Below are 23,800 nucleotides of genomic sequence, written 5' to 3' on the forward strand. Positions count from 1 at the left end.
TTCAAGCATTCATCCAGACCTATGTTATTTAAAATTTAAACTGTCTATAAAGTTTTCGATCCTATAAGAATCTTCATGTAGAATTCATTCCTAATGTAATCTATGCACAATTTGGGGTTATCTGACTATGTATTCCAACGGTTTACCCGATTATTCTGTTATACGAAGGATTGTACCTATACATGAATACACTTGTTTGACGTTATCTATTGGGTTTTATTTCTTTGTAATAAACAAAAATAATACACGAGCGTGTACACTTGTGCCTTCATAAACGCTTTTAGTCAAAATGCTGTTAAATTAGTTTATCCTTATCTCAATCAATATGAAAGCTGCACTCATATTTATGACCCCCGACGCAAAAACAGGGGTGTTATATGTTATAAGTCGCGGGCATAAAGCTAGTACCTAAACTAAAATTACTTAAACATGCAGGTATCATATATAACCTACATACCTATGATATCTACATGCTAACTACTCGTGTCACACCATTGCACACGTTATCGTGTGGAGTTATTCACAAGCATAAAAGAGTAACATGGTTACTGACAAAACATCGCATGACATCTTTGGGTAACATTCCGTTTCTGACCGCAGCTGCACTACTGGTACTGAACGCGTCGCCGTTACTGTCAATATCCATAGTAAAATGAACAGTATTGCAGCTGCGGTTGGAAATGGACTGTCACATTTACTCCTATTAGTAGGTGGGTTGTAATAAGTAGCCACTTTCTATTTGATGCTGACTGTAGGTACTAGCGCCACGCACGGCTGTAGAGCTAATTCGTATCATTATTTACGCCAGTAGCAAAATCTTTATTATTATTACATGAGTTGACATACATTTTCTTTTCCGCTCGTAGGTACATACCAGGTTAAAATGAGGCGATTATCATTGTATTATATAGGTTAGTTGTAAAAAAATCCATAGAGTTAATCAAAAACATTTATTTCAAAGTAAATTTCAGTACCCATGCATTGGTAGACTTGACCACAGCTTTATTCGGCAACAAGATCAAAGCTCGCCCATCTTTTATCGTCCACTGAAAAAAAAAATGTACAATATCAAGTAAGTAATAGTACGTTTCGTATAAATATCATAAAATCTAAAATATATATGATACTTATATGTGTAAGTATGAATCATTATCGTGTATGTTAATGTTAATACATTTGTGCCGGTTAATGAAAAAAAAACATGTTTTTTTTAGGTGGTAGGGGAACTGGGGGTCTAGCTAGGATGCTAATGTGCTAATCCTTTGCGCTACGCTTTCTGTATCACTATTACTGGTAATTCTAGTCACAAACATACCTGTATATTAACATCCGGGTTACCCAACATCTGAATCTTATAATTTCCACTGTGTAGCGTCATCGTTATATCCTTCACCGCCAGCACGCTTTCCTGCGGCCATTTCAGCACTATCGCATAGATTGCTGTCAAACTATCAGTGACCAAAGGCTTCGATGTGGGCGACTGCGCATTGTACTCGGCTCTGTGGCAAGTGTACCAGACGTGGGTGTTGGCGGAGTCGTTCTGGTGAAGCCAGGGCGAGGAGGCGTAGATAGCTTCCCCGTTGGTGTCGAGCCAGGCGCCTAAAGACAGGAGGCGTTCTTGGTAGATTGGGGCGATGGTGCCTTCTTTGGTCGGGCCGACGTTGATTAGGGCGTTACCTGGAATATTACGTGAATTAGGGTCGGTTGTACCAAACTGTTCGTATTTTCAATTTCAATTTCAAAAATCTTTAATGTTAAAACAACACGTGTCAAAAATTACAATAAAATAAAAATAACAACACAAAATAATCAACTAACACTAAATTACAGAGACATTTCCAGAATAAAAATACAAAATAAACAACACTAAATTAAAAATATAACTGGTTCAAAACAGGGACCGGAACCGCTTACCCTGAAGAGGGTTTTACCCCGGGTTAATGATAGAGTGGTTTTTAAAAACCCTATCAATTCGGAAAGCACATCATTGACTTACCCAAACGAAAAAATTACCAAATTGAATACAGTTAACTCGGGTAAGCGCTTACCAAAACCAAAAACCCTTTATTAAAGTTTCCCTATGAAGCGGGTTTCAAATGCGATCAAGCTATTTTAATCTCTGTGACCAAGGCTTTCGGCTGATTATTGCAGCAACATACAAGCGCATGGTTGACAATAGGTACAAGTATGGCGGCACGAGCGAGCCTACACACACAAATAAACAGACTTTATGCATTAGCCGTAGCGCTTACGCCTTTGATCAAGATGCTATTATTGCTTGTCCGTGCGCGAAAATATCGTTGTGATTTGCCGGGCGGCGGTGGCGAACAAGTCCGAGCTTGCTGTTTGTGTTTATAGAATTGTTCGGACGGAGCTCGTAATAGTGCGTTGCGGTCGGCGGAATTTTAAATTGCAAAATATTGTGAATACTTACTTCACTTGGTGGTTATATATATATATATTCTACGTTAGCTTAGAACATTATGCAGCAAAAGATTGCAGTAGGACGGGACGGTTAATCAGTTGTTAATTATTAATATTATACAACGCATGAGACTTCTCTTTCACAACTAGGGTTGCCAACCGTACTATATTATATAGTATTGTACTATATTTTGGCTCTCTGTACTATATACTTTTGGAAAAATATATAGTACGCTATAATACTATATTTCCGATTAAACGTATGTTACACTTATGTTTAGTATTTTATCTAAAAGTACCATATTTTTTTGAAATGTACTATATTTTTGATGCCCTATTCTGGAAAATACTATATTCTACCAAAAAATAGTTGGCAACCCTATTCACAACCTACGAAGTTTCAAGCCCCTAAGGTAGGGTTGCCATACGTCCCGGTTCGCCGGGACATGTCCCGGTTTGAAGCACGGTGTCCCGGCGTCCCGGCCGATAAGGAAATTGTCCCGGCTTAAAAATCATAGTTATTTAGTAGGGGGCTGGACTTGGTAAATAATAATATACCTACATTTCTACGTTTCATATGGCCAAAATTAAAAAAAAATGTTTTTTCTACTCCCGTACTTTTATTTGTCATTTAAAGGGTCGTGCACACACCTTTAAACCCCTCTCTTATAGTTGTCAAGACAAGTCTTTAGTCTATTCCCCAAAAAAGTATTTGTGCATACACGCAGTATCTTTTTGGCACTTTTACGATACTTCGTGTAATCACCACTTAAAAAATATTGTATGGAATACATTGTTGCCAACCTAATTTTAATTGTCATTTCTGACAGATGAGTGAACCATAGACATGTTTTGGTTAATCATCATCATCATCATCAGTTTTCATCTTTATAGGGCTGTATCTCCTAAACCGTGCGTCGTAGCGCAAAAATAATCAAATTTTCGTTCCCCTTTGAAACCCGTAAGTAACATTTAAAAAACACAAAAAACTAAAAAAAAATAAAAAAAAAGAAAGAAAAATGTTTATAGGTTGTATCTCCTAAACCGTGCGTCGTAGCGCAAAAATAATAAAATGTTCATTCCTCTGTAAGAAACCCCTAATTAATATAAAAAAAAAAAAACAAAAAAGAAATAATAAAAAACAAAAAAAAACTTTATAATGCTGTATCTCCTAAACCGTGCGTCGTAGCGCAAAAATAATCAAATTTTCGTTCCCCTTTGAGTCCCGTAAGTAATATTTAAAAAACACGAAAAACAAAAAAAAAATTAAAAAAAGAAAGAAAAATGTTTATGGGTTGTATCTCCTAAACCGTGCGTCGTAGCGCAAAAATAATAAATGTTCATTCCTCTGTAAGAAGCCCCTAATAAATATTAAAAAAAAAACACAAAAGAGAAATAAAAAAAAAACAAAAAAAAAACTTTATCGTAGTCAAAAATAATCAAATTTTCGTTCCCCTTTGAAACCCGTAAGTAATATTTAAAAAACACGAAAAACAAAAAACAAAATTTCAACCCCTTTTTCACCACCTCGGGGGATGAATTATCAAAAACTCTGAAATTACTTTTATATTGATAAAATACCTTTTTACGAAATTTCAACTTTGTAGCTTTAAATAAAATTGGAACCCTATAAAATTTTCAACCCCCCTTCGACCCTTTAAGAGACGAATTTTTAAAAACGCTGACATGACTTTTCTCGTATTTTAATAATATGCCATTTTACAAAGATTCAAGTCGCGCACTTAAAAAAATGTCTGACTTCCATACAAATCTTCAACCCCTTTTTCATCACCTTAACTTAAAGGATGAATTTTAGAAAAACGCTGAGATAGGTTTCTTCTTTTTTAATGAAATAACTTTTTACGAAGTTACAAATTCATAGCTTAAAATAAAATTTGAACCCCAAACAAACTTTCAACCCCGGCCTTTTTAACCCTTTTTAACCGACGAAAAAACGGAGGAGGTTCTCAAGTCGACGCGTATTTTTTTTTATGTATGATCACATATTTTTTTTTACAGAGTAGTTCGATTTTGATAATTATTTTTTTATTGGATTTGGTATACCCCGAAGTTGGTCCCATATAAATTTGGAAAAAAAATCCAACCTTAAGGGTAGGAAAATAGGGGATGATTGATTTTTCACTCACCGATTGTAACGTATGACCACGCATAACTTTTTACAGAGTAGTCCGATTTTTTTCATTCATGTGTCGCGCTATTAACAATGCGTTAAAACTAAAAATGGAAAAATAAAAACTTTTTACAAAAAAAATAAAACCGACTTCAAAAAGGATGAAATAAAATATTATCCTTTTTGAAGTATATGCGTTACCAACTGATATGTTTGAAGTCGGTGCCAAGCCAAGTAGTAACAATACCATACCAGTCAAAAATAATCAGCTTTACGGCTATAAATCCCATTTTTGACTGGTATTGTTACTACTTGGCTTGGCACCGACTTCAAACATATCAGTTGGTAACGCATAGACTTCAAAAAGGATAATATTTTATTTCATCCTTTTTGAAGTCGGTTTTTTTTTTTTTGTAAAAAGTTTTTAAAGGATGAATTTTTAAAAACGCTGAAATTGCTTTTCTTGTTATCTAATAATATGCCTTTATACAAGGATTCAAGCCCCGCAGTCACAAAAATGTTTGATCTCCATACAAACTCCAAACAAAATTAAGGGATGAACTGACGTTGGAGCAACTAAAGATGGTATACTTTGCCCTTGTCGAATCTAAGTTAAGATACAGCATCAAGCTCTGGGGCAATAGTTATAAATATAACATTCAACGTGCTTTTGTCTCACAAAAAAGAGCAATACGAACGATCGTTCGAATTCCATCATGGGATAGCTGTAGAGAGCATTTTAAAAAGTTGGAGATACTAACAGTCCCCGCCCTTTATATTTTAGTCCTATTGACGGATGCAATCAAGCATAGATATCGCTTCGAATCGGATGAGCAAATGGCTTTAAGATTAAAATCGAGGACAAAAAATATTACTCCTATTATTACACCCCATCTTGTGGTGGTAGAGCATACTACCAGAGTTCAAGCCGTGCGACTATTTAACAAAATGCCAATCGAGCTGAAGGGACTCGTTAATCATAAGATCTTTAGCTATAGGTTAAAAAAATACTTGCTCGACAAATGTTTATATAATATTGACGATTTTTGAAATTACAAATTCTTTCCTTTTATTTTTATTAATGTTTTATTGGTTCAATTTTAATTGCACTCTAGACTTTATCTATTTTTTTTTATGTTTTTATCTTCGGTATATTTATAATGGCAAATTCTTTCCTTTATTTTATTAATGTTTTTTTTGTTTTAGTTAAATGGACATTGTATTTCATGAATTTATTTAATGTTATGCTTCTACTGCATGTATTCAAACACAATTGACATTGTTTATGAATAAATATCTTGTATCTTGTAAACTTTCAACCCCTTTTTAACCCTTATAAAGGAAGAATTTTTTAAAAACGCTGAAATTACTTTTCTTTTACTCTAATAATATGCCTCTGTACAAAGATTCAAGCCCCGCACTCACAAAAATGTTTGATCTTCATACAAACTTTCAACCCCTTTTCCACCACCTTAGGGGATGAATTTTCAAAAACGCTGAAATGCGTTTTTTGCCGTTTTGAAATAATACCCTTTTAGGAAGTTTCAAGTTCCTCGCTTAAAATAAAATTTAAACCCCATACAAACTTTCAAAACCTTTTTAACCCTGTTAGGGGATGAATTTTACAAAACGTTGAAATTACTTTTCCTGTCTTCTAATAATATCCCCAATACAAAGGTTCAAGTCCCGCACTCAAACAAATGTTTGATATCCATACAAATTTTCAACCCCTTTCTCACCACCTTAGGGGATGAATTTTCAAACCGCTGAAACAAGTTTTCTTGTATTTTAATTTAATACCTTTTTGCGAAGTTTCAAGTTCCTAGCTAAAAATAAAATTCGCACCCCAAGACGAATTTTCATCCCCTTTTAACCCCCTTAGGGGTTGAATTTCCAAAACCGTTGCAATTACTTTTTTTTGTAATCGGCAATTATGCCTTTCTAAGAAGTTTCAAAGCATTTGTAATGGATTCAAACTTTCAACCCCTTTTTAACCCTGTTAGGGGATGAATTTTACAAAACGCTGAAATTGCTTTTCCTGTCTTTTAATAATATCCCCAAATACAAAGATTCAAGTTCCGCGTTCGAAAAAATGTTTGATATCCATACAAACTCTCAACCCCTTTTTCACCACCTTAGGGGATAAATTTTCAAAACCGCTGAAATTAGTTTTCTTGTATTATAATAATATATCTTTTTACGAAGTTTCAAATTCTTAGCTTAAAATAAAACTTGAACCCCATACAAACTTTCCTCCCCTTTTTAACCCCCTTAGGGGTTGAATTTCTCAAAATCGCTTCTTATCTCTTGTACACTTTATAAATGTAATCTGGTGTGTAATTTTCAACTTTCTATCTTTTGTAGTTTCGGCTCTGCGTTGATGAATCAGTCAGTCCGTCCGGACACTTGCATTTATACAGGGTGGATTTTCTTTTTGGGTCAGTCAGGGCAGCTACCAGATCCCGTCCTGCTACGAGAATGTTCCATACAAGCTTTGGGAATTGGATCGATTGGCATCAAAAAAAAAGTTTGTCAAAAATGACCTTTTCCTCCCACCCTGTATGTTTTTTCCAAAACCTGTAAAAGCCAATCTTCATTAATTTGAAATCGAGGGAAGGTCTTCTTAGACCGTTTTCTCGTAGCAGCACGGGATCTGGTAGCTGCCCTCACTGACCCAAAAAGAAAATCCATCCTGTATATTCCATGACGTCGTGTCACCAAACTCAGGACGCGAGTAACACGAGAAATTAGAGAGGACTCCAGAATGTGATGTGACTGCTCCAATTCACTCCACTTGTTTCGCTTTTGCGGCTGCCGCCCCCCCGCCCCCCGCCTACCTATCTCTATCTATCCTGTTCTGTTCAATGAGAAAGGTAGAATCGCCGCCTACGTAGAAAAGAGACGGGAAAAGGGTTACCCTATGAAGGGGTAAGAGGTAAATATTATAGGCTTAACTACCTTATCTACACCCTATTTGATTTGGTAACCACATCTAATATGATTAATCATATTCTAAATGGTTTCCATAACGATAGGGTAAGCCAAACGATAGGGTAACCATGACCTCTGGGTAAGCATTTAATAGGGTTACTTTATCGATACGATTAATCTTTAAAAGGGGTTTTCCGGTCCCTGGTTCAAAATAATAATAATTAAGGACAATAAACAATCATATAAGATATCACAAATGTCAATATTATGCAAATTATTTAACATTAAATTTACTGTAAAATTCTCTAATAGTAAAAAATGCCTTATCTAACAAATAGGCTTTCAACTTTTCAACAAACAGGTCATAAGATGCCGCTTCTTTAATCGCACGGCTCAGGCTATTAAAGATTTTAATGCCAACAACCCCCAACGAGTTGGATGTTTTCGCAAGCCTGACAAAAACAGGCTTAATGTCCATATCAGTTTTCCTTTGTTCAGGTCGACGCATCACATATTCACTTTTGTGTTTATACATGTACTTTGCCACCCAGGATATATAAAGAGGGGACCGTTAGAATTCTTAATTCGCGGAAGTACTGTTTAGTCGGAGTAAATGGCGGCACCCCAGCCAACATTCTAACAGCCCTTTTCTGTAGCAAGAACACTCTGTCTGTCTGTGTATCGTTAAAGAGTTCGTAAAATTTGTATGTATGGAAAGTTTCATACATACAAATCTGTCAAATGTGGTTGGTGCAACTGGCCCTTAGTGGATTATTTAAATTGCCTATGAAGCCGTTGGGCGCGTTTTCTTGTGTTTGTATATTTTAACTGAGTCTATCTTCAGTCAGGGAATTCTCTAATCGAAACAATTGAGTGAAACGCGTAATCACAATTCAGAAACGTCGGCCAGCGAGAACAAAAAACAATGGTTAAAGTTATTTAAGTTTAACCTTTTCGACGCCGTGTCAAACACAAAAGCTGCCACGCTGACGCCACGTCACCGAAGTGTCAAAACTGATATTGAACTTTATGCATATGCACGTAGGTCTATGTTGCTCTGTGGTCTGTGACCGATTGATCGGTCTTTTGCGTTGAACCTACGGTGCGGATATATCGGTCATTGGCGCCCAAAAGGTTAAATGCGTAAGGTCTCTTACAAGTGACAACACAACTTGTAAGAGACCTTACTGTCAGCCAACAAACCTGTCTTATTAACGTTTTAAGAAATTAAGTACTTACAACCTGGGAGCTAAGATTTAAGTGATAGGACTCGGCAGATCCTTACTTATAGTGCCAAAATAATGGTCATATACAAAGTTTCATGAATGTACATATTTATTTTGCCGCCTAAATATGCTACTTTTCCCGTACCTACTATAAGCAGATATGTCATGTATTTGTATACTGCAGCATAAAAGGTCCCTATAATAAATGTTATTACCTCCACAACTGACGGACGACACGACCTGGTACAACAAGTCGTCGAAACTCAGCACCTCGCTCAGCTTGACGTTCCTCCTGTAGCCCCACGGCTTGGAGTCCACCGTGAACGCGTTTTCCCATTTGTGGGCCTAGAGTTTACCTATAAGTCCCCATAATAAATGTTACCTCCACAACTGACGGACGACACGACCTGGTACAACAAGTCGTCGAAACTCAGCACCTCGCTCAGTTTGACGTTCCTCCTGTAGCCCCACGACTTGGAGTCCACCGTGAACGTGTGCTCCCATTTGTGGGCCTAGAGTTTACCTATAATATAAGTCCCCATAATAAATGTTACCTCCACAACTGACAGACGACACGACCTGGTACAACAAGTCGTCGAAACTCAGCACCTCGCTCAGCTTGACGTTCCTCCTCTAGCACCACGACTTGGAGTCCACCGTGAACGCGTTCTCCCATTTGTCGGCCTAGAGTTTACCTATAATATAAGTCCCCATAATAAATGTTACCTCCACAACTGACGGACGACACGACCTGATACAGCAGGTCGTCGAAGCTGAACACCTCGCTCAGTTTGACATTCCTCCTGTAGCCCCACGACTTGGAGTCCACCGTGAACACGTTCTCCCATTTGTGGGCCTAGAGTTTACCTATAAGTCCCCATAATAAATGTTGCCTCCACAACTGACAGACGACACGACCTGATACAGCAGGTCGTCGAAGCTGAACACCTCGCTCAGTTTGACGTTCCTCCTGTAGCCCCACGACTTGAAGTCCACCGTGAACGCGTTCTCCCATTTGTCTTTTTTTTTTTTTGTCGGCCTAGAGTTTACCTATAAGTCCCTATAACAAGGTTACCTCCACAACTGACGGACGACACGACCTGGTACAACAAGTCGTCGAAGCTGAGCACCTCGCTCAGTTTGACGTTCCTCCTGTAGCCCCACGACTTGAAGTCCACCGTGAACGCGTACTCCCTTTTTTTTTTTTTTTTTTTTTTGTCGGCCTAGAGTTTACCTACAAATCCCTATAACAAGGTTACCTCCACAACTGACGGACGACACGACCTGGTACAACAAGTCGTCGAAACTCAGCACCTCGCTCAGTTTGACGTTCCTCCTGTAGCCCCACGACTTGAAGTCCACCGTGAACGCGTTCTCCCATTTGTGGGCCAACAGTTTACCTGTAGGTATACACAAGCGTTAATCAGCTGATGATCATCGTTTGTCCCTCTATGGCATAACGACAGATAGGGACAAACGATGATCATCATTATCTGAAGTTAGCAGCCGTTTATGAATAATGCCATTAGCGAAGTGGTGGTGCGTCTTGTAGTATCAAAGAGTATGATATGTAGAGCATACATGGTTTTAGGCTGGTTTTAGTGTCACGCGGACCGTCCGTGAGGATTGCCAAATTCTATGAGAAAGCTGTCTGCGCGGACCACTCTAAAACGCTCCCTGAACTTAATACATATTGGTCCGGTGCGGAGCGATCCGCACGGACGGTCCGCGTGACACTAAAACCAGCTTTAGTCCCTCAGTTACACACCAGAGCGCCAAAACACAAAAAGTATCTACTTACCTAAAACCGCTTTTCTCAAATCAAATATTTAGGTCAATCAAATATCTGCCTGAAATAACTAAGTAATTTTGCAGTGAAAAAACGTTGTTTGTCAACCTCGATTACATATCAGAGCTTATATCTTTAGTGGTTTTGAAATCAACTTATTTAGGTTAATGTGGATTTTGAAATAAGTATGTTTTCAATTGCGAAAAAATTATAGATAACCTACATCTAACAGATATGGACGTAGTTTCATAATACCATTGTGACACCTATATTATAGGTAATGCATAAACAATACGACAATAACAAATAACAATAAATTCATAATATCTATAGGCACTCCTTAACAAAATATTGTTTTTTCCTGTTAATTATGAGTAGGTATGCCATGCAAGTAATGAACAGAAGCTTTATCGTTAACAATTTATAAATCAAGCAATCGGAAATCCGCTGCTTTAATTTTTATATGGACTTTTGTCTGAAATAATATGTTTTTATTGCCCTTTTCCATAACCGCTAAATGGCTCAATCCTAATAGAACGCGCGCGGACACTTACCAAAAGTAAATTAGGCAAACTACTATACCTGGGTTATATCTGTCAGCATAATTATAAAAATCTCCATGTTTGCCATAGCAGCCGATCCCCCATCTGTCGTTAGTCACAATCTCATCAGCAACCGGACTGTCGCTGTACAGCCAGGGATCGGATACCGGTATTTTTTGTATGGGAACGGAATTTTTTTCGTTCTTTGCTAATTACTTCATTTCTAATTGGGCAATCTAATAATACGAAGTCGTAACCTAAAAACACAACTGAGTCCTACATTTCGAGTATAAAATAATTCGAAAAATATGGTTATTTCTAAGTTTTTGCAAAAAACCGGTTCCGATCCCTGACAGCCAGGCTAGGAACTCCTGCGAATGCCAGTAACGGTCGTAGGCCTCCCAGTCCCCATCGACCCAGAGAACTGAGGGGCGGTAGTCGTTGATAGCTGTTTCAAGTCTGGCCATAGATAGGTATCTAAGTACTAACCTGGGTTATATCTATCAGCATAATTATAAAAATCTCCATGTTTGCCATAGCAGCCGATCCCCCATCTGTCGTTAGTCACAATCTCATCAGCAACCGGACTGTCGCTGTACAGCCAGGCTAGGAACTCCTGCGAATGCCAGTAACGGTCGTAGGCCTCCCAGTCCCCATCGACCCAGAGAACTGAGGGGTGGTAGTCGTTGATAGCTGTTTCAAGTCTGGCCATAGATAGGTATCTAAGTACTAACCTGGGTTATATCTATCAGCATAATTATAAAAATCTCCATGTTTGCCATAGCAGCCGATCCCCCATCTGTCGTTAGTCACAATCTCATCAGCAACCGGACTGTCGCTGTACAGCCAGCAGGGATCGGATACCGGTATTTTTTGTATGGGAACGGAAACGGTATACTTTCGTTCTTTGCTAATTACTTCATTTCTAATTGGGCAATCTAATAATACGAAGTCGTAACCTAAAAACACAACTGAGTCCTACATTTCGAGTATAAAATAATTCGAAAAATATGGTTATTTCTAAGTTTTTGCAAAAAACCGGTTCCGATCCCTGACAGCCAGGCTAGGAACTCCTGCGAATGCCAGTAACGGTCGTAGGCCTCCCAGTCCCCATCGACCCAGAGAACTGACTTGAGGGGTGGTAGTTGTTGGCCAGCTGTTTCAAGTCCGTCACAGATATTTATCTAAGTACTAACCTGGGTTATATCTATCAGCATAATTATAAAAATCTCCATGTTTGCCATAGCAGCCGATCCCCCATCTGTCGTTAGTCACAATCTCATCAGCAACCGGACTGTCGCTGTACAGCCAGGCTAGGAACTCCTGCGAATGCCAGTAACGGTCGTAGGCCTCCCAGTCCCCATCGACTCAGAGAACTGAGGTGTGGTAGTCGTTGATTAGCTGTTTCAAGTCCGTCACAGATATTTATCTAAGTACTAACCTGGGTTATATCTATCAGCATAATTATAAAAATCTCCATGTTTGCCATAGCAGCCGATCCCCCATCTGTCGTTAGTCACAATCTCATCAGCAACCGGACTGTCGCTGTACAGCCAGGCTAGGAACTCCTGCGAATGCCAGTAACGGTCGTAGGCCTCCCAGTCCCCATCGACTCAGAGAACTGAGGTGTGGTAGTCGTTGATTAGCTGTTTCAAGTCCGTCACAGATATTTATCTAAGTACTAACCTGGGTTATATCTATCAGCATAATTATAAAAATCTCCATGTTTGCCATAGCAGCCGATCCCCCATCTGTCGTTAGTCACAATCTCATCAGCAACCGGACTGTCGCTGTACAGCCAGGCTAGGAACTCCTGCGAATGCCAGTAACGGTCGTAGGCCTCCCAGTCCCCATCGACCCAGAGAACTGAGGGGTGGTAGTCGTTAATCAGCTGTTTCAAGTCCGGCCATAGCTTGTTGATGACGTAAGTTCGTGTAGTGAAGTTAGTTTCCCTGTCTTCTAGGTAGATGGGGTTGTACCACTCGTAGAGGGAGTGGTAGACGCCGAACTTGAGTCCTGCATACGTGGGAGAAAGGAAAATTTGAGGGAAAGTTGAAAAAAATCTGTGTATCTCGCGACATAAATCTTAAAGTGGCCCACTGATTACCAGTCCGCCGGACGATATTGGCCTGTCAGTTGTTCGGAACTGTCAACTTTTTGTTCTAACTGACAGGCCGATATCGTCCGGCGGACTGTTAATCAGTGGGCCCCTTTAAATCTCGACTTTTTTTTATTATAAATGGGCTTACTTATGGCCACAGACTAGCAGAGGCGAAGACGTGGCCTACTATGGAGCGAGCTCGCCCAGAAGGTGCCTGTTCACCCTTGATTTGAAGGTTGCGGAAATATAGACTCCGGCAAGGAATTCCATTCCTTGGCACAGCGCACATTTATATATTTTGCCCAGATATTTAGATCCTTGGTCCATCGATGCCGTAAACCTACCTGCATCGCGCACGCTTTCCGCTAAGTCGCCGACCAAATCGCGATGTGGGCCGACGTCGACAGCGTTCCAGCTATATGAGCGCTTGGACGGGAACAGAGTGAAACCTTCGTGGTGCTTGCTTGTGAGGACTACATACCTGTAAAACATTTCAATTTAGACCTTTAATCTGGCCAAATATATGCATTACTTAAAAAAGCGGCATATTTGAAGGAAGGCATGGAAGGTTTATCCAATTTTCACCTCCATAGGTAATGGAAATGACTGGCCCAAAAATAAAACATAGGGATGCTGCTAAGCTACGCTTGTTACGCTCGCTATACCCCAGTAAAAAGCAAGTGTCTCAATTTGGTGCCCTAGGCCACACACTTCATACTGTGAAGGAATGCCCCTAAACCAAAATTAAATTCCAGAAGCTAAAAGTAAAAACTAAATGAAAAAAACCGGCCAAGTGCGAGTCGGACTCGCGCTCCAAGGCTTCCGTACATTAAGTCCGACTCACGCTTGACTGCACATTTCTAATAGGTTTTGCTGTCATCTATAGGTAAAAAACGATTGTTTGTGTATTTTTTTCAAAATTTTAGACCCATTTATTTTCTTATGTTCAATAAAAATCTTAAATCTTAAAGATAAAGAGGGGGGGGGGGGGAGGGGAGAATGGTAATTTTTTGCCTATTTTCTTGAATAACTGCTAAACTATTTATCCTAAAATTATAAAAAATATATAGCTCTTTCATTTGTTATGTAACAGGATATAGTTTGAAAAACTTTATTTTTTTATTTTCTCATTCCCCCCAAACATGGCCTCCATATTTAAAATTCATTCATTTACGTTACACATCCGTCTTTGGGTCACAAACTTACATATGTGTGCCAAATTTCAACTTAGTTGGTCCAGTAGTTTCGGAGAAAATAGGCTGTGACAGACGGACAGACAGACGCACGAGTGATCCTATAAGGGTTCTGTTTTTTCCTTTTGAGGTACGGAACCCTAAAAAGAGAAACCATAGGAAACCACAAATGTAGTATCCCTATATATAGGATTTGGACATTAGGACATATTATTACATTTTGAATCTCCTAAGACCCTAAAGCTCTTGTTGTGTTTTAGAATTTGGAACTATATGTGTCGTTATCTATGAAAAGGGACCTTATTGTCGATGGTGGTTACGCCATTATTAACCATGCTCCGATATAAATACATTGCCTCGCGACACTGTGCGGTGTAAGCGCCATCGACAATAAGGTCCCTTTTCATAGATAATGCCCCATATCTCATTCCAAATTCAAAACACATGAACATGGTGGAATAAGAACAAAAACTTGCCTGCAGGGCCCCATGACATGACACTACATCAAGAAATTTTATTGGTGATCAGGAACCAATTTTTCTAATTCAGTCATTGATGGTGATCACCTTTAACTATGGGACCAACCTCAAGATCACAAAAAATATTTGGCTGTTTCATACATTTAGGCTGGTCCGATGTTGATTATTTTCTATGAGAGTAATGAGAGAGCCAATTTTTTATTGCGATTTCAGAGTTGGTCCTATACTTAAATGTGATGACATCAATGACAGAATTAGAAAATTGGTTCTTGATCACCAATTAAATATCTTCATGTATAACGGAGTTAACAATGCTGGTACTTACTTGGCTCCAGCTTTAGTGAACAGGGCAGCCCACTCTGCCGGGTCAAAGAACTCAGCAGTGAACATAGGAGCAAACTCCTGGTAAGTGAAGTTTGGCGGGTAGTTCTTCTTCATGAAGTTTGTGTAGTTATCATTTTTCCCTACAAAAGACAGATAATCAGACAGAAGTTTTAATTTTTTTTTATTAAGTAGGTAGGTACAATATTTTTAAGCTAGGCATGGCACATTTATAATGAACTTAAGCCTAATACAGTAAAGTACTTACGAAGCATTTGATTTAGTTCAGGCGCATAGTAAAGAGAGTTGATATTAAGTAAGTTACAAAAAGTCCACTCACCTTGCCAATTACTCCAAAACCATTCAGAACCATAACTCGGGACAGAGAATACACCCCAGTGAAGGAAAATACCTATCTTAGCGTTATCGTACCACTGGGGCAGAGGACGAGTATCCAAATCATCCCAGTTAGGACTGTAACGTCGCGACACATCGAAGTTTTCCACATTGAAATAATTTTCATTACGAATTTTTGCACTTGTAAAGGGGAGCAGAAAAAACAGCAACACACTTTTCATTTTAGATATTTTCTTAGCATTACTCGTTATAATATAAATATAGAACACAAAGACTATTAACTGTTATCTTTACCGTTAGTTGTTATCACTTTGCAAGTTCAAAACAACTTTACGAATCGCAACTGACGGGACGACCGGCCGGCTTGAACCAAAACCTGATTATAGTGTTTATGATTATGACATTTGACACTACAGCCAAACAAATCAAACATCGATTCAAATATCGAGTCCAAATCCTCGACCAATCAACTGACAGGGTAACGGAAGGAAGTTACTTATAAAAAATTAAAAACAAATGTTTTGAGTTGCCAGTTACCAAAAGGCTTCTAAAGACCTTGCGACAAAAGGCATAAAGTGTTAACACACTATTGCACCTACCTTGGAGTGTCGCACCCATAAGGGAGAGCAAAAAAGAGATATTTGGTATTATACTTGGTCAACCAGATCTTGACAGTAGAAAAAGGCGGCAAATTTAGGCGGCGAAGGGATACCGTCCCATAGAAAATTTGAATTTCGCGCCTTTTTTTACTGACAAGATTTGGTTGGCCAGCTATATCTGTTTCTCGCTCTCACTTATGAGTGCGACGCACGAAAGTCGCGGTGCGGTGCGATAGTGTGTTAACACTTTTAAATTTGATATAGCTGGTCAAGCAAATCGTGTCAGTAAAAAAAGGCGCGAAATTCAAATTTTTTATGAGACGATATCCCTTTGCGCCTACATTTTTCAAATTTGCCGCCTTTTTCTACTGACAAGATCTGCTTGACCAGGTATAGTTTGGCAAGCCATTTCCGTCAGAAAAGAAGACGGAAAATTTGAAAAATGTAGGCACGAAGCGCTGATATTCCATACATTTAAGTTTTGTATCTTTTTCTAGAGTCGGACCAAGAAAAGTCTGCAGCGGATTTGATAGCCCACGCAGTGCAAGTGTCATTTATACGTCATAATTTCATAGAAGTTTGACGTTTAAAATAACACGTGCACTGCGTGGGCTATCAAATCCGCTGCAGACTTTTCATGGACTCATGGACTGACTTTAGTGACAAAATGGGTACTTACCTATTAAAAATGTGTTTTGACCTTCGAGGATTAACTCCTCAAATCAAAGATTTTATAAGTTATGTTAGAGTGGACGTTTTATAAAAGAATGGTACAATACACAATTTTAGTGTTATGTTATGTATTAGGTAGTAATAACTTTGCTAATAATGTGTATATCAAAAAAATAAATTATACCTATGATAGGTTTAGATTTACCGCTATAGTATGTAATAGGGAGTAAAATAAAGCTACAGAGATGTACTTTTTGTATCATTATATTTATATGTATCCTGAGGGCCTACCGCGAACCACGTTCGACGTGTTGGCTCTCTGTCGCACTTGTAAATTCGTACGTAAGTGTGACAGGGAGACAACACATCGAACGTGGTTCGCGGTAGGCCCTCTGAGCGTTACTAGTAAAGTTGATACATTTGAATGCTAATTAAAGTAATTAATGGCAAGTACGTCAACTTAGCTGCAGAGGCATTTGTAAGTAAAGTGTCATTCAATAGAACTTGCTAACTATGTAAACAAACCGCCATACTAAAATTGACACTGAATGTCAAATTACTAGTAACTTTTGTTTACATAGTTAGCAAGTTCTATTGAATGACACTTTATAAAAATTTGTGTGCCAGGTATCTCTGCAATTGACTAAGGTACACATAAGGAGAAGATGACTAGATATGTACAATATCAGAAATACTGACACAGATGGTAAATTCACACGCATTATTTGACATAGGTAAGCTATTAAATTAGTTTGGTACAAATTATGACCATAACAAATACTTCTCGGTATTAGACATTTCATTATTTATTTATTCTTCAATTAGCAGCTTTAGTATACTTTGTACCATTCACAAAAAAATATTTCATTTATTACTTCTCCATAATATTAAGTAATAATAATTTATGTGTTGCAAAGTCATCAATGATTGAAACAGGTCAAGTAACTTACATTGGTATAAACTAGCAATGACTTAATTCTTAATCATTGAACCTGTGAACAATTTACTTATGTAAACAGTGTGAGTAGAGTTTGTGCGGAAAGAGAAGAGTCGTGGAATGTATGGGGCCCAATACATGCCACGACTCTTCTCTTTCCGAACAGACTCTATGAGTAGTACTAGCTTAGTGTGGTCAAAGACCTCAGAGAAATACTTAACTTACTGTCTATGTGTAGCCAATTCTCATACTTATTAAAACTAAACATAACACCAGAATAGCACAGCATAAACTTATAAACTATGAGTATCTTATATTAATTCCTAATAGTATAAGTCTCATTTTTATCCACTTCCCCGCTGGGAAGTGGATGTCACTGCTATTGGCTATCCACCTTAAAGTTGGAATAATGGCAAGCACCATTAATGATGATCTCACTGATGCCTGAAGTGGGTGTTTGTGATGTGAGCGGGTCTATGTGGGCCGTCGTCGTCATTACCGGTGTAGTGTACAGCTTACTGTGTATAGGAGTAACATTTTGTGGTTGACTGGTGTGGACGTACACCGTGCATGCACTCTCTTCAGTCTTTGGCTCATGGATCATCCCCATTTTAACTTCAAATATAGCATCCTGTATCTTCTTCTTTAGTACAAGTAAGTTCTTCTCACCCTTCAAGGACCTTAACTCATTAGCAATGTATTCTCCGAACACTGAGAACTCATCTCTTGATTGTGGAGACGAGTACACCAGCTCAGATTTGACTAAGTGCAAGTTGTCTGTCCGCGGAACTTTGTGGGGCGGAGAATGGTTTTCTAGTTTGTTTTGGAGTGATTCAACAAAGCCATCTGAGTTTGAGGGAAGACTACTGTTGACTTCTGAATGGGTGTCCTGAAATTTAATTCATAATAGTTGTAGTAGTTGTAGTTACCTCATACAATGATATTACACACTTTTGATACAGGAGCAGATCAAAATAACATTTTTTTTACATGCTTAAATAATAATATTGCAATATTTTTTTCCAGAGAATTGTTGATATAATTATAATATAATTTTTGAAATCGTTTTGCGCAACAAATATTAAAATTGCCAAAATTGAAGTCACTTACTATTTGCAAAATCCTGTAAGGTTTACTTGAGTCCTTCATGAAGTGCAAGTATTCAAACGCGTACCAGTTACTCAAAAATCTGTCCTCAGGGTCCTCCTCGTTAGCCCTGGCCTCTCTAGCGGCTTCCCGGTTATATTGCGTACGCAAATGCTGTATTTTCTTCGTAGTGTCCGACACAGAAATACCTAGTATTGCAGAAATACCACGCAATTCTTCCTTTCTTTTCTGTTTATCCCTTCGCGTATCACACAAAGAGGGGTTCCATAGGCTAGCACTAACTTGTAACAACTCGATTAACTTCAAAGTCTTCTCTTTTGACCACTCCATCGTCTCACAAGTCGGCACAGCAAAACGTAAACATTGGAATTGCAATGTTACTTAGGTAATAATTTGAAGACAGATCACCGGATTGTTTGCTAGACTGCGCGGATTGTTGTTCGATAATTTGGTTGCCGGAGCGAACTGTCAAACGTCGACGCGCGGATCGATACATTTGTTGTCAGACCGATCCAGCCAGTGTTGTCATATTTTGATTACGTTCAGATATCACCAACTAAAGTCCGTCAACCAAATCTTGTCAGTAGTAAAAGGCGGCAAATTTGAAAAATCGCGGGTTAGCAACACTGTGTTCGAATAATTCCAAAATGCGTGTCATCTGTGTTTTATCTGTGGAATGTGGACCGTGAATGACAGCCGTCACCTTATTTGTTTTCATTTGGTTTTCATTCTGAATCGTTTCTGTTTCAAGAGATATTTCTGCTGTCACCATTAAATACCAATACATTAAATAAGAATAAGCAAAGCTAAGGGGCCTATAATGTACAATCATGCTCGTTGATGGTAAACATTACTAAAAATTGAGGTTATGACAAGTACATACTGGAAGAACTCTTTCGAACTTTTAAGATTATGTTCAGTTTTTTTGTTTTAGGGTTAAAAGGCATAAATAAAATTAAAACGTATGCCTAAATCTATCCAACAAGACCATAAATTGTGTCCTGGAAACCGTCCATAGGCCCACATGTCTAATATTTTCAGCGATCAGTTGTGACTATTTACAAAGATGCAATAGAATACTACAGAGTATTATGCTTGGTTAAAGTGACCCGGTAACATTGGTAACTTCATTATATTTTTTCAATTAATGACCTGAATTATAGTGTAAGCTAAAGTGACCCTTATCTTATTTACCTTTCAATTAAATAAACACCCAAATATCAGTTGTTTTATTTTTAATATGTAATCCTATTGTACAATATATACCAATCAAAAAAATTACACAGGTATGTCATATTCATCCAGAAGAGTACACTAATTTTCATTAACAAGTGGCATATTATATTGTAAATAACAAATATATGCACTATCTAATTATCTGCATTTTGATATGATTTTATTTTAGTAAACTTTAGAAGACATAGATAGGGAACAAAGAGAATATAAGCACTAAGATAGGGCGTTGTTTTTTGATATCTTCAAATTTGTTCATCATTTTGATTAACATTGTTTTAACATCGCTTTTAAATTGTCCGTCCATGTTTCAAATTTTTTCAATAAACCGCGAGTGACAATTTGAATTGACGTACGCAGGGCGCGCTCAGCGGAAAAAAAAATATTTTGGTTCGATGTACATTGCTGCTTTTCTTAGCGCAATACTGCTCTTTGAGTGTTGCCCTACTTTAGTTTGCTTTACATTGCTACTGACAAGATTTGGTTGACGGACTATACCTATACCTATAATAAACAGTTTTATGCAAGAAAATAATATATATACTTGGTCAACCAGATCTTGTCAGTAGAAAAAGGCGGCAAATTTGAAAAATGTAGGCGCGAAGGGATATCGTGTAATAGAAAATTTGAATTTCGCGCCTTTCTCTACTGACAAGTTTGGTTGACCATTTGTGCTCATTTTTTTTCTTGCGCTTTTTACCACCGAGACATCTGTTGCTAATGGTATTTGAGCGTACTTTTATTTAGCGCCATTTTTAAATAAATTTAGCTAAATATCGATTGGGTAAATGTATTATTTTTCAAAATAGATTTGATTCCCTTTGTTCTAGATTTATACCGATAGTCCTCATATATTCTAAGGTTTGAATCCTTGAATGAAGGGTTGAAGAGACTTGAAATCATAAAAACACATACCTACCTTAACTCGCTCACCCATACCCATACCTACCAATTGAAAGCTCACCTCGTGAGCCTCTTCTGGGGTTTCGTAAGATGCTTGAAATATGAAAACGTAGTACTTCTTCAGTGGTTTTAATCGGTAACTTTTACAAACGTTTCTCTCTTCGTGTTACAAAAATGCTTGACAGCCAGAAAAATATATTACCACAGACAACATATATACGTTCTACGCGCCAAAACTGATGTTTCGGCGGGCTTACGCGAACTGTCATTATTACCATAACCTAATGTTGGTACACTGTATTAATCATCCAGTTTATTAAGAAATACTAGATATAATATTAGGGTGTTACATTGTCAAGCCTGGATTAATACAGAATGAAATGAGTACAGAAAATATAAAAGCTAATACTCGGCTAATCCTGACATAAAACGCGACTCTGCGTTTTTTTTTAAAGTTAAACAGAAATAATCTACATTACGCATACTGCACAACCAAATAATGAACAATAGAAAACCATAAAAAATAAAAAACTCAACTACATCACTACAGGCATATCTCCAATACCTGTAACGACTCACTCTTAACGACTACATCAATGCATGTCATTCATGTCATTGACTCACTGTTATCTTACATCATTGCATCTACAATGACTCACTTTATAACTTATACATAACTCACTCTTAATTTTCATCATTACATGACTTCTGTAATGATTCGCTCTTTCATATCAAATAATCAAGGATATTCAGAAGTTTTCACTTTTCAATATTGATTCACATGTCACTTAGACTTCTGAATTACATTTATATTTATACTTTTTTTTTCTTATCACTAAATTCTCTGGCACATCATTACATGACTTTTGTAATGATTCGCTCTTTTATCAAATAATCAAAGACATTCAAAAATACACTTTTCAATATAAATTCACTTAGGTTTCAGTATTATAAACAATTATAAAATAAACTTCTCTTTTTTTTTTTTATTCACTAAATTCTCTGGCTCATTTTAGACATTATCATGTTTATAATAGTATCACAAAACTCTCTTATTCGCTGAATATTAAATTGTTACAACTACGCATCTGTTGTAGTAACATACATTTTAACGTTTTAATTATATATCACACATTGACTTTCTCTAATCTATTCACACATCACAAAAGTAATCAGATAGTATTCTTAGCAATATAATATACTATTCACACCAGTCTCTTGTTTCCCAAGTTATTATCACAACTGTAATTAATTATGTTTACTAAACATTAAAACTTTACAATAGCTCTGAAACTAATAAGTTTTCACATTCGTGGTTTTTTTTCTCTTTTTTTTATTAACTATTAATTCACTCAACATCAATTGCTCTAAATTTAACCTTTGTCTTCACTCTGAATCACTAGAAATAACATCATTACTGAAAACTAACCAAGGGTGCAACTTATCTACCGCATAAGTTCCCTTGTACGCTTTAGCACCTTGTTTACGTGTGATGGGAGTATCCTCCACTTCGTACCGGTCGTTACCTAATACTTTACTGATCCTATACGGACCAGCGCATTTTTGAACTAACTTTTTACTTTGCCCTGGTTCACCACGAGCTTCTCTCTGAACGCGTACTAAATCGCCTACTTTGTATATTTCAGGTTTTTTCCGGGATTTGTCAAAATGTTCCTTCTGCTGTTTTTGACTTTCTTCTATATTTTGGGCAACTTCTTCTCTTATCTTGTCGATGTCTTGAGGTTGCTCAAACTCTGATACTACAGTATTCATGACCCCATCTGAACACCCAGTAGGCCTCAAACTAAATAACACTTCAGCAGGCGTGCGACCTGTCGTCTTGTTAACCGTGTTATTTATTGCCCATTGAACTTGAGGTACAGCTAAATCCCATAAGTTATCCGGTTTATCATGATTAACGGCTGTTAACGAGTCTACAATTGTACGATTATATCTCTCGATTTGTCCATTCGCGCGAGGACTGGCGACAGCATTTAACACATGTTCCATGACACCTCTTTGTTTCAGGAACTCGGCAAATTCTTTACTGGTAAAACTAGTTCCACGGTCTGAGATAATTCGTCGCGGTACGGCATAGAGAGAAAAATATTCATTGAACACTTTTATGGTAGTACTAGTTTTAGTGTTTTTCACAGCTTTAATGTAAATAAACTTTGTGAATGCGTCAATTATACAAAGTATGTAACAATTTTTGGATGTACTCATGGGGAATGGGCCACAGTGGTCTGTATGCAAAGTATCGAACGGTTTATTTACTTTGGGTATCGGATGAAGATACCCTTCCTTGGGCCCAGCTGGTACTTTATTATGCGCACAGTTAAGACACGCCTTACAATACTTTTTGATGAAGCGTCTCATTTTTGGGAACCAATACACGCGACTGACTTTTTCGTAAGTTTTGTCGAATCCTACGTGACCTAAATCATCGTGGTTCATACGAACTATTTGCCATCGAACTGTTTTTGGGACTACCCATTTGAGATTTATTTCCTCGTTCTTGTTTATTATTCGATATAAACGTCCGTTTTTCAGAGTAAAATTTTTATGGACCTCAACAATCTCTTTAGTATTTGGATCGCTCAGTATGTTCATAATACGTTGTATTTCAGAGTCCTGTTGCTGTACTGTTTGAAGCCATGTATCATCGTCAATTGATAAAATATCTACTACTTCCGTAATTTCATTTGATTCGGACTGTATTGGGTTTCGGGATAAAGCGTCTACATGAAGCATCTTAGTACCCTCCCTATGCTCTATAACCAGGTCGTACTCTTGCATAAGAATATACCATCGCGCCACTCTCGGTATCAAATCACGTTTGGTCATTGTGCTAC

At 37.7% G+C, this 23,800-nt stretch overlaps 2 protein-coding genes across 2 annotated transcripts; both read right to left on the reverse strand.

Annotated features, from left to right (window-relative positions):
• Positions 1-935: 935 nt before the first annotated feature.
• Positions 936-15,786, reverse strand: LOC134648978 (alpha-L-fucosidase). Its single transcript, XM_063503649.1, has 7 exons — positions 15,478-15,786; positions 15,142-15,280; positions 13,489-13,625; positions 12,730-13,059; positions 9,972-10,112; positions 1,316-1,677; positions 936-1,046 (listed from the first exon to the last, which is right to left on the reverse strand). The coding sequence occupies exons 1-7, from the start codon at positions 15,713-15,715 to the stop codon at positions 951-953; spliced, it is 1,443 nt and encodes a 480-aa protein (XP_063359719.1). The 5' UTR covers positions 15,716-15,786; the 3' UTR covers positions 936-950.
• A 2,276-nt stretch (positions 15,787-18,062) lies between these two features.
• LOC134649260 (uncharacterized) lies at positions 18,063-19,291 on the reverse strand. Its single transcript, XM_063503982.1, has 2 exons — positions 18,813-19,291; positions 18,063-18,591 (listed from the first exon to the last, which is right to left on the reverse strand). Exons 1-2 carry the CDS (start codon positions 19,137-19,139, stop codon positions 18,082-18,084), a joined length of 837 nt encoding a protein of 278 aa, XP_063360052.1. The 5' UTR covers positions 19,140-19,291; the 3' UTR covers positions 18,063-18,081.
• Positions 19,292-23,800: the final 4,509 nt, after the last annotated feature.

This window comes from Cydia amplana, chromosome 6 (genome assembly GCF_948474715.1).
Source record: "Cydia amplana chromosome 6, ilCydAmpl1.1, whole genome shotgun sequence".
NCBI classification, from domain to species: Eukaryota; Metazoa; Arthropoda; class Insecta; order Lepidoptera; family Tortricidae; genus Cydia; species Cydia amplana.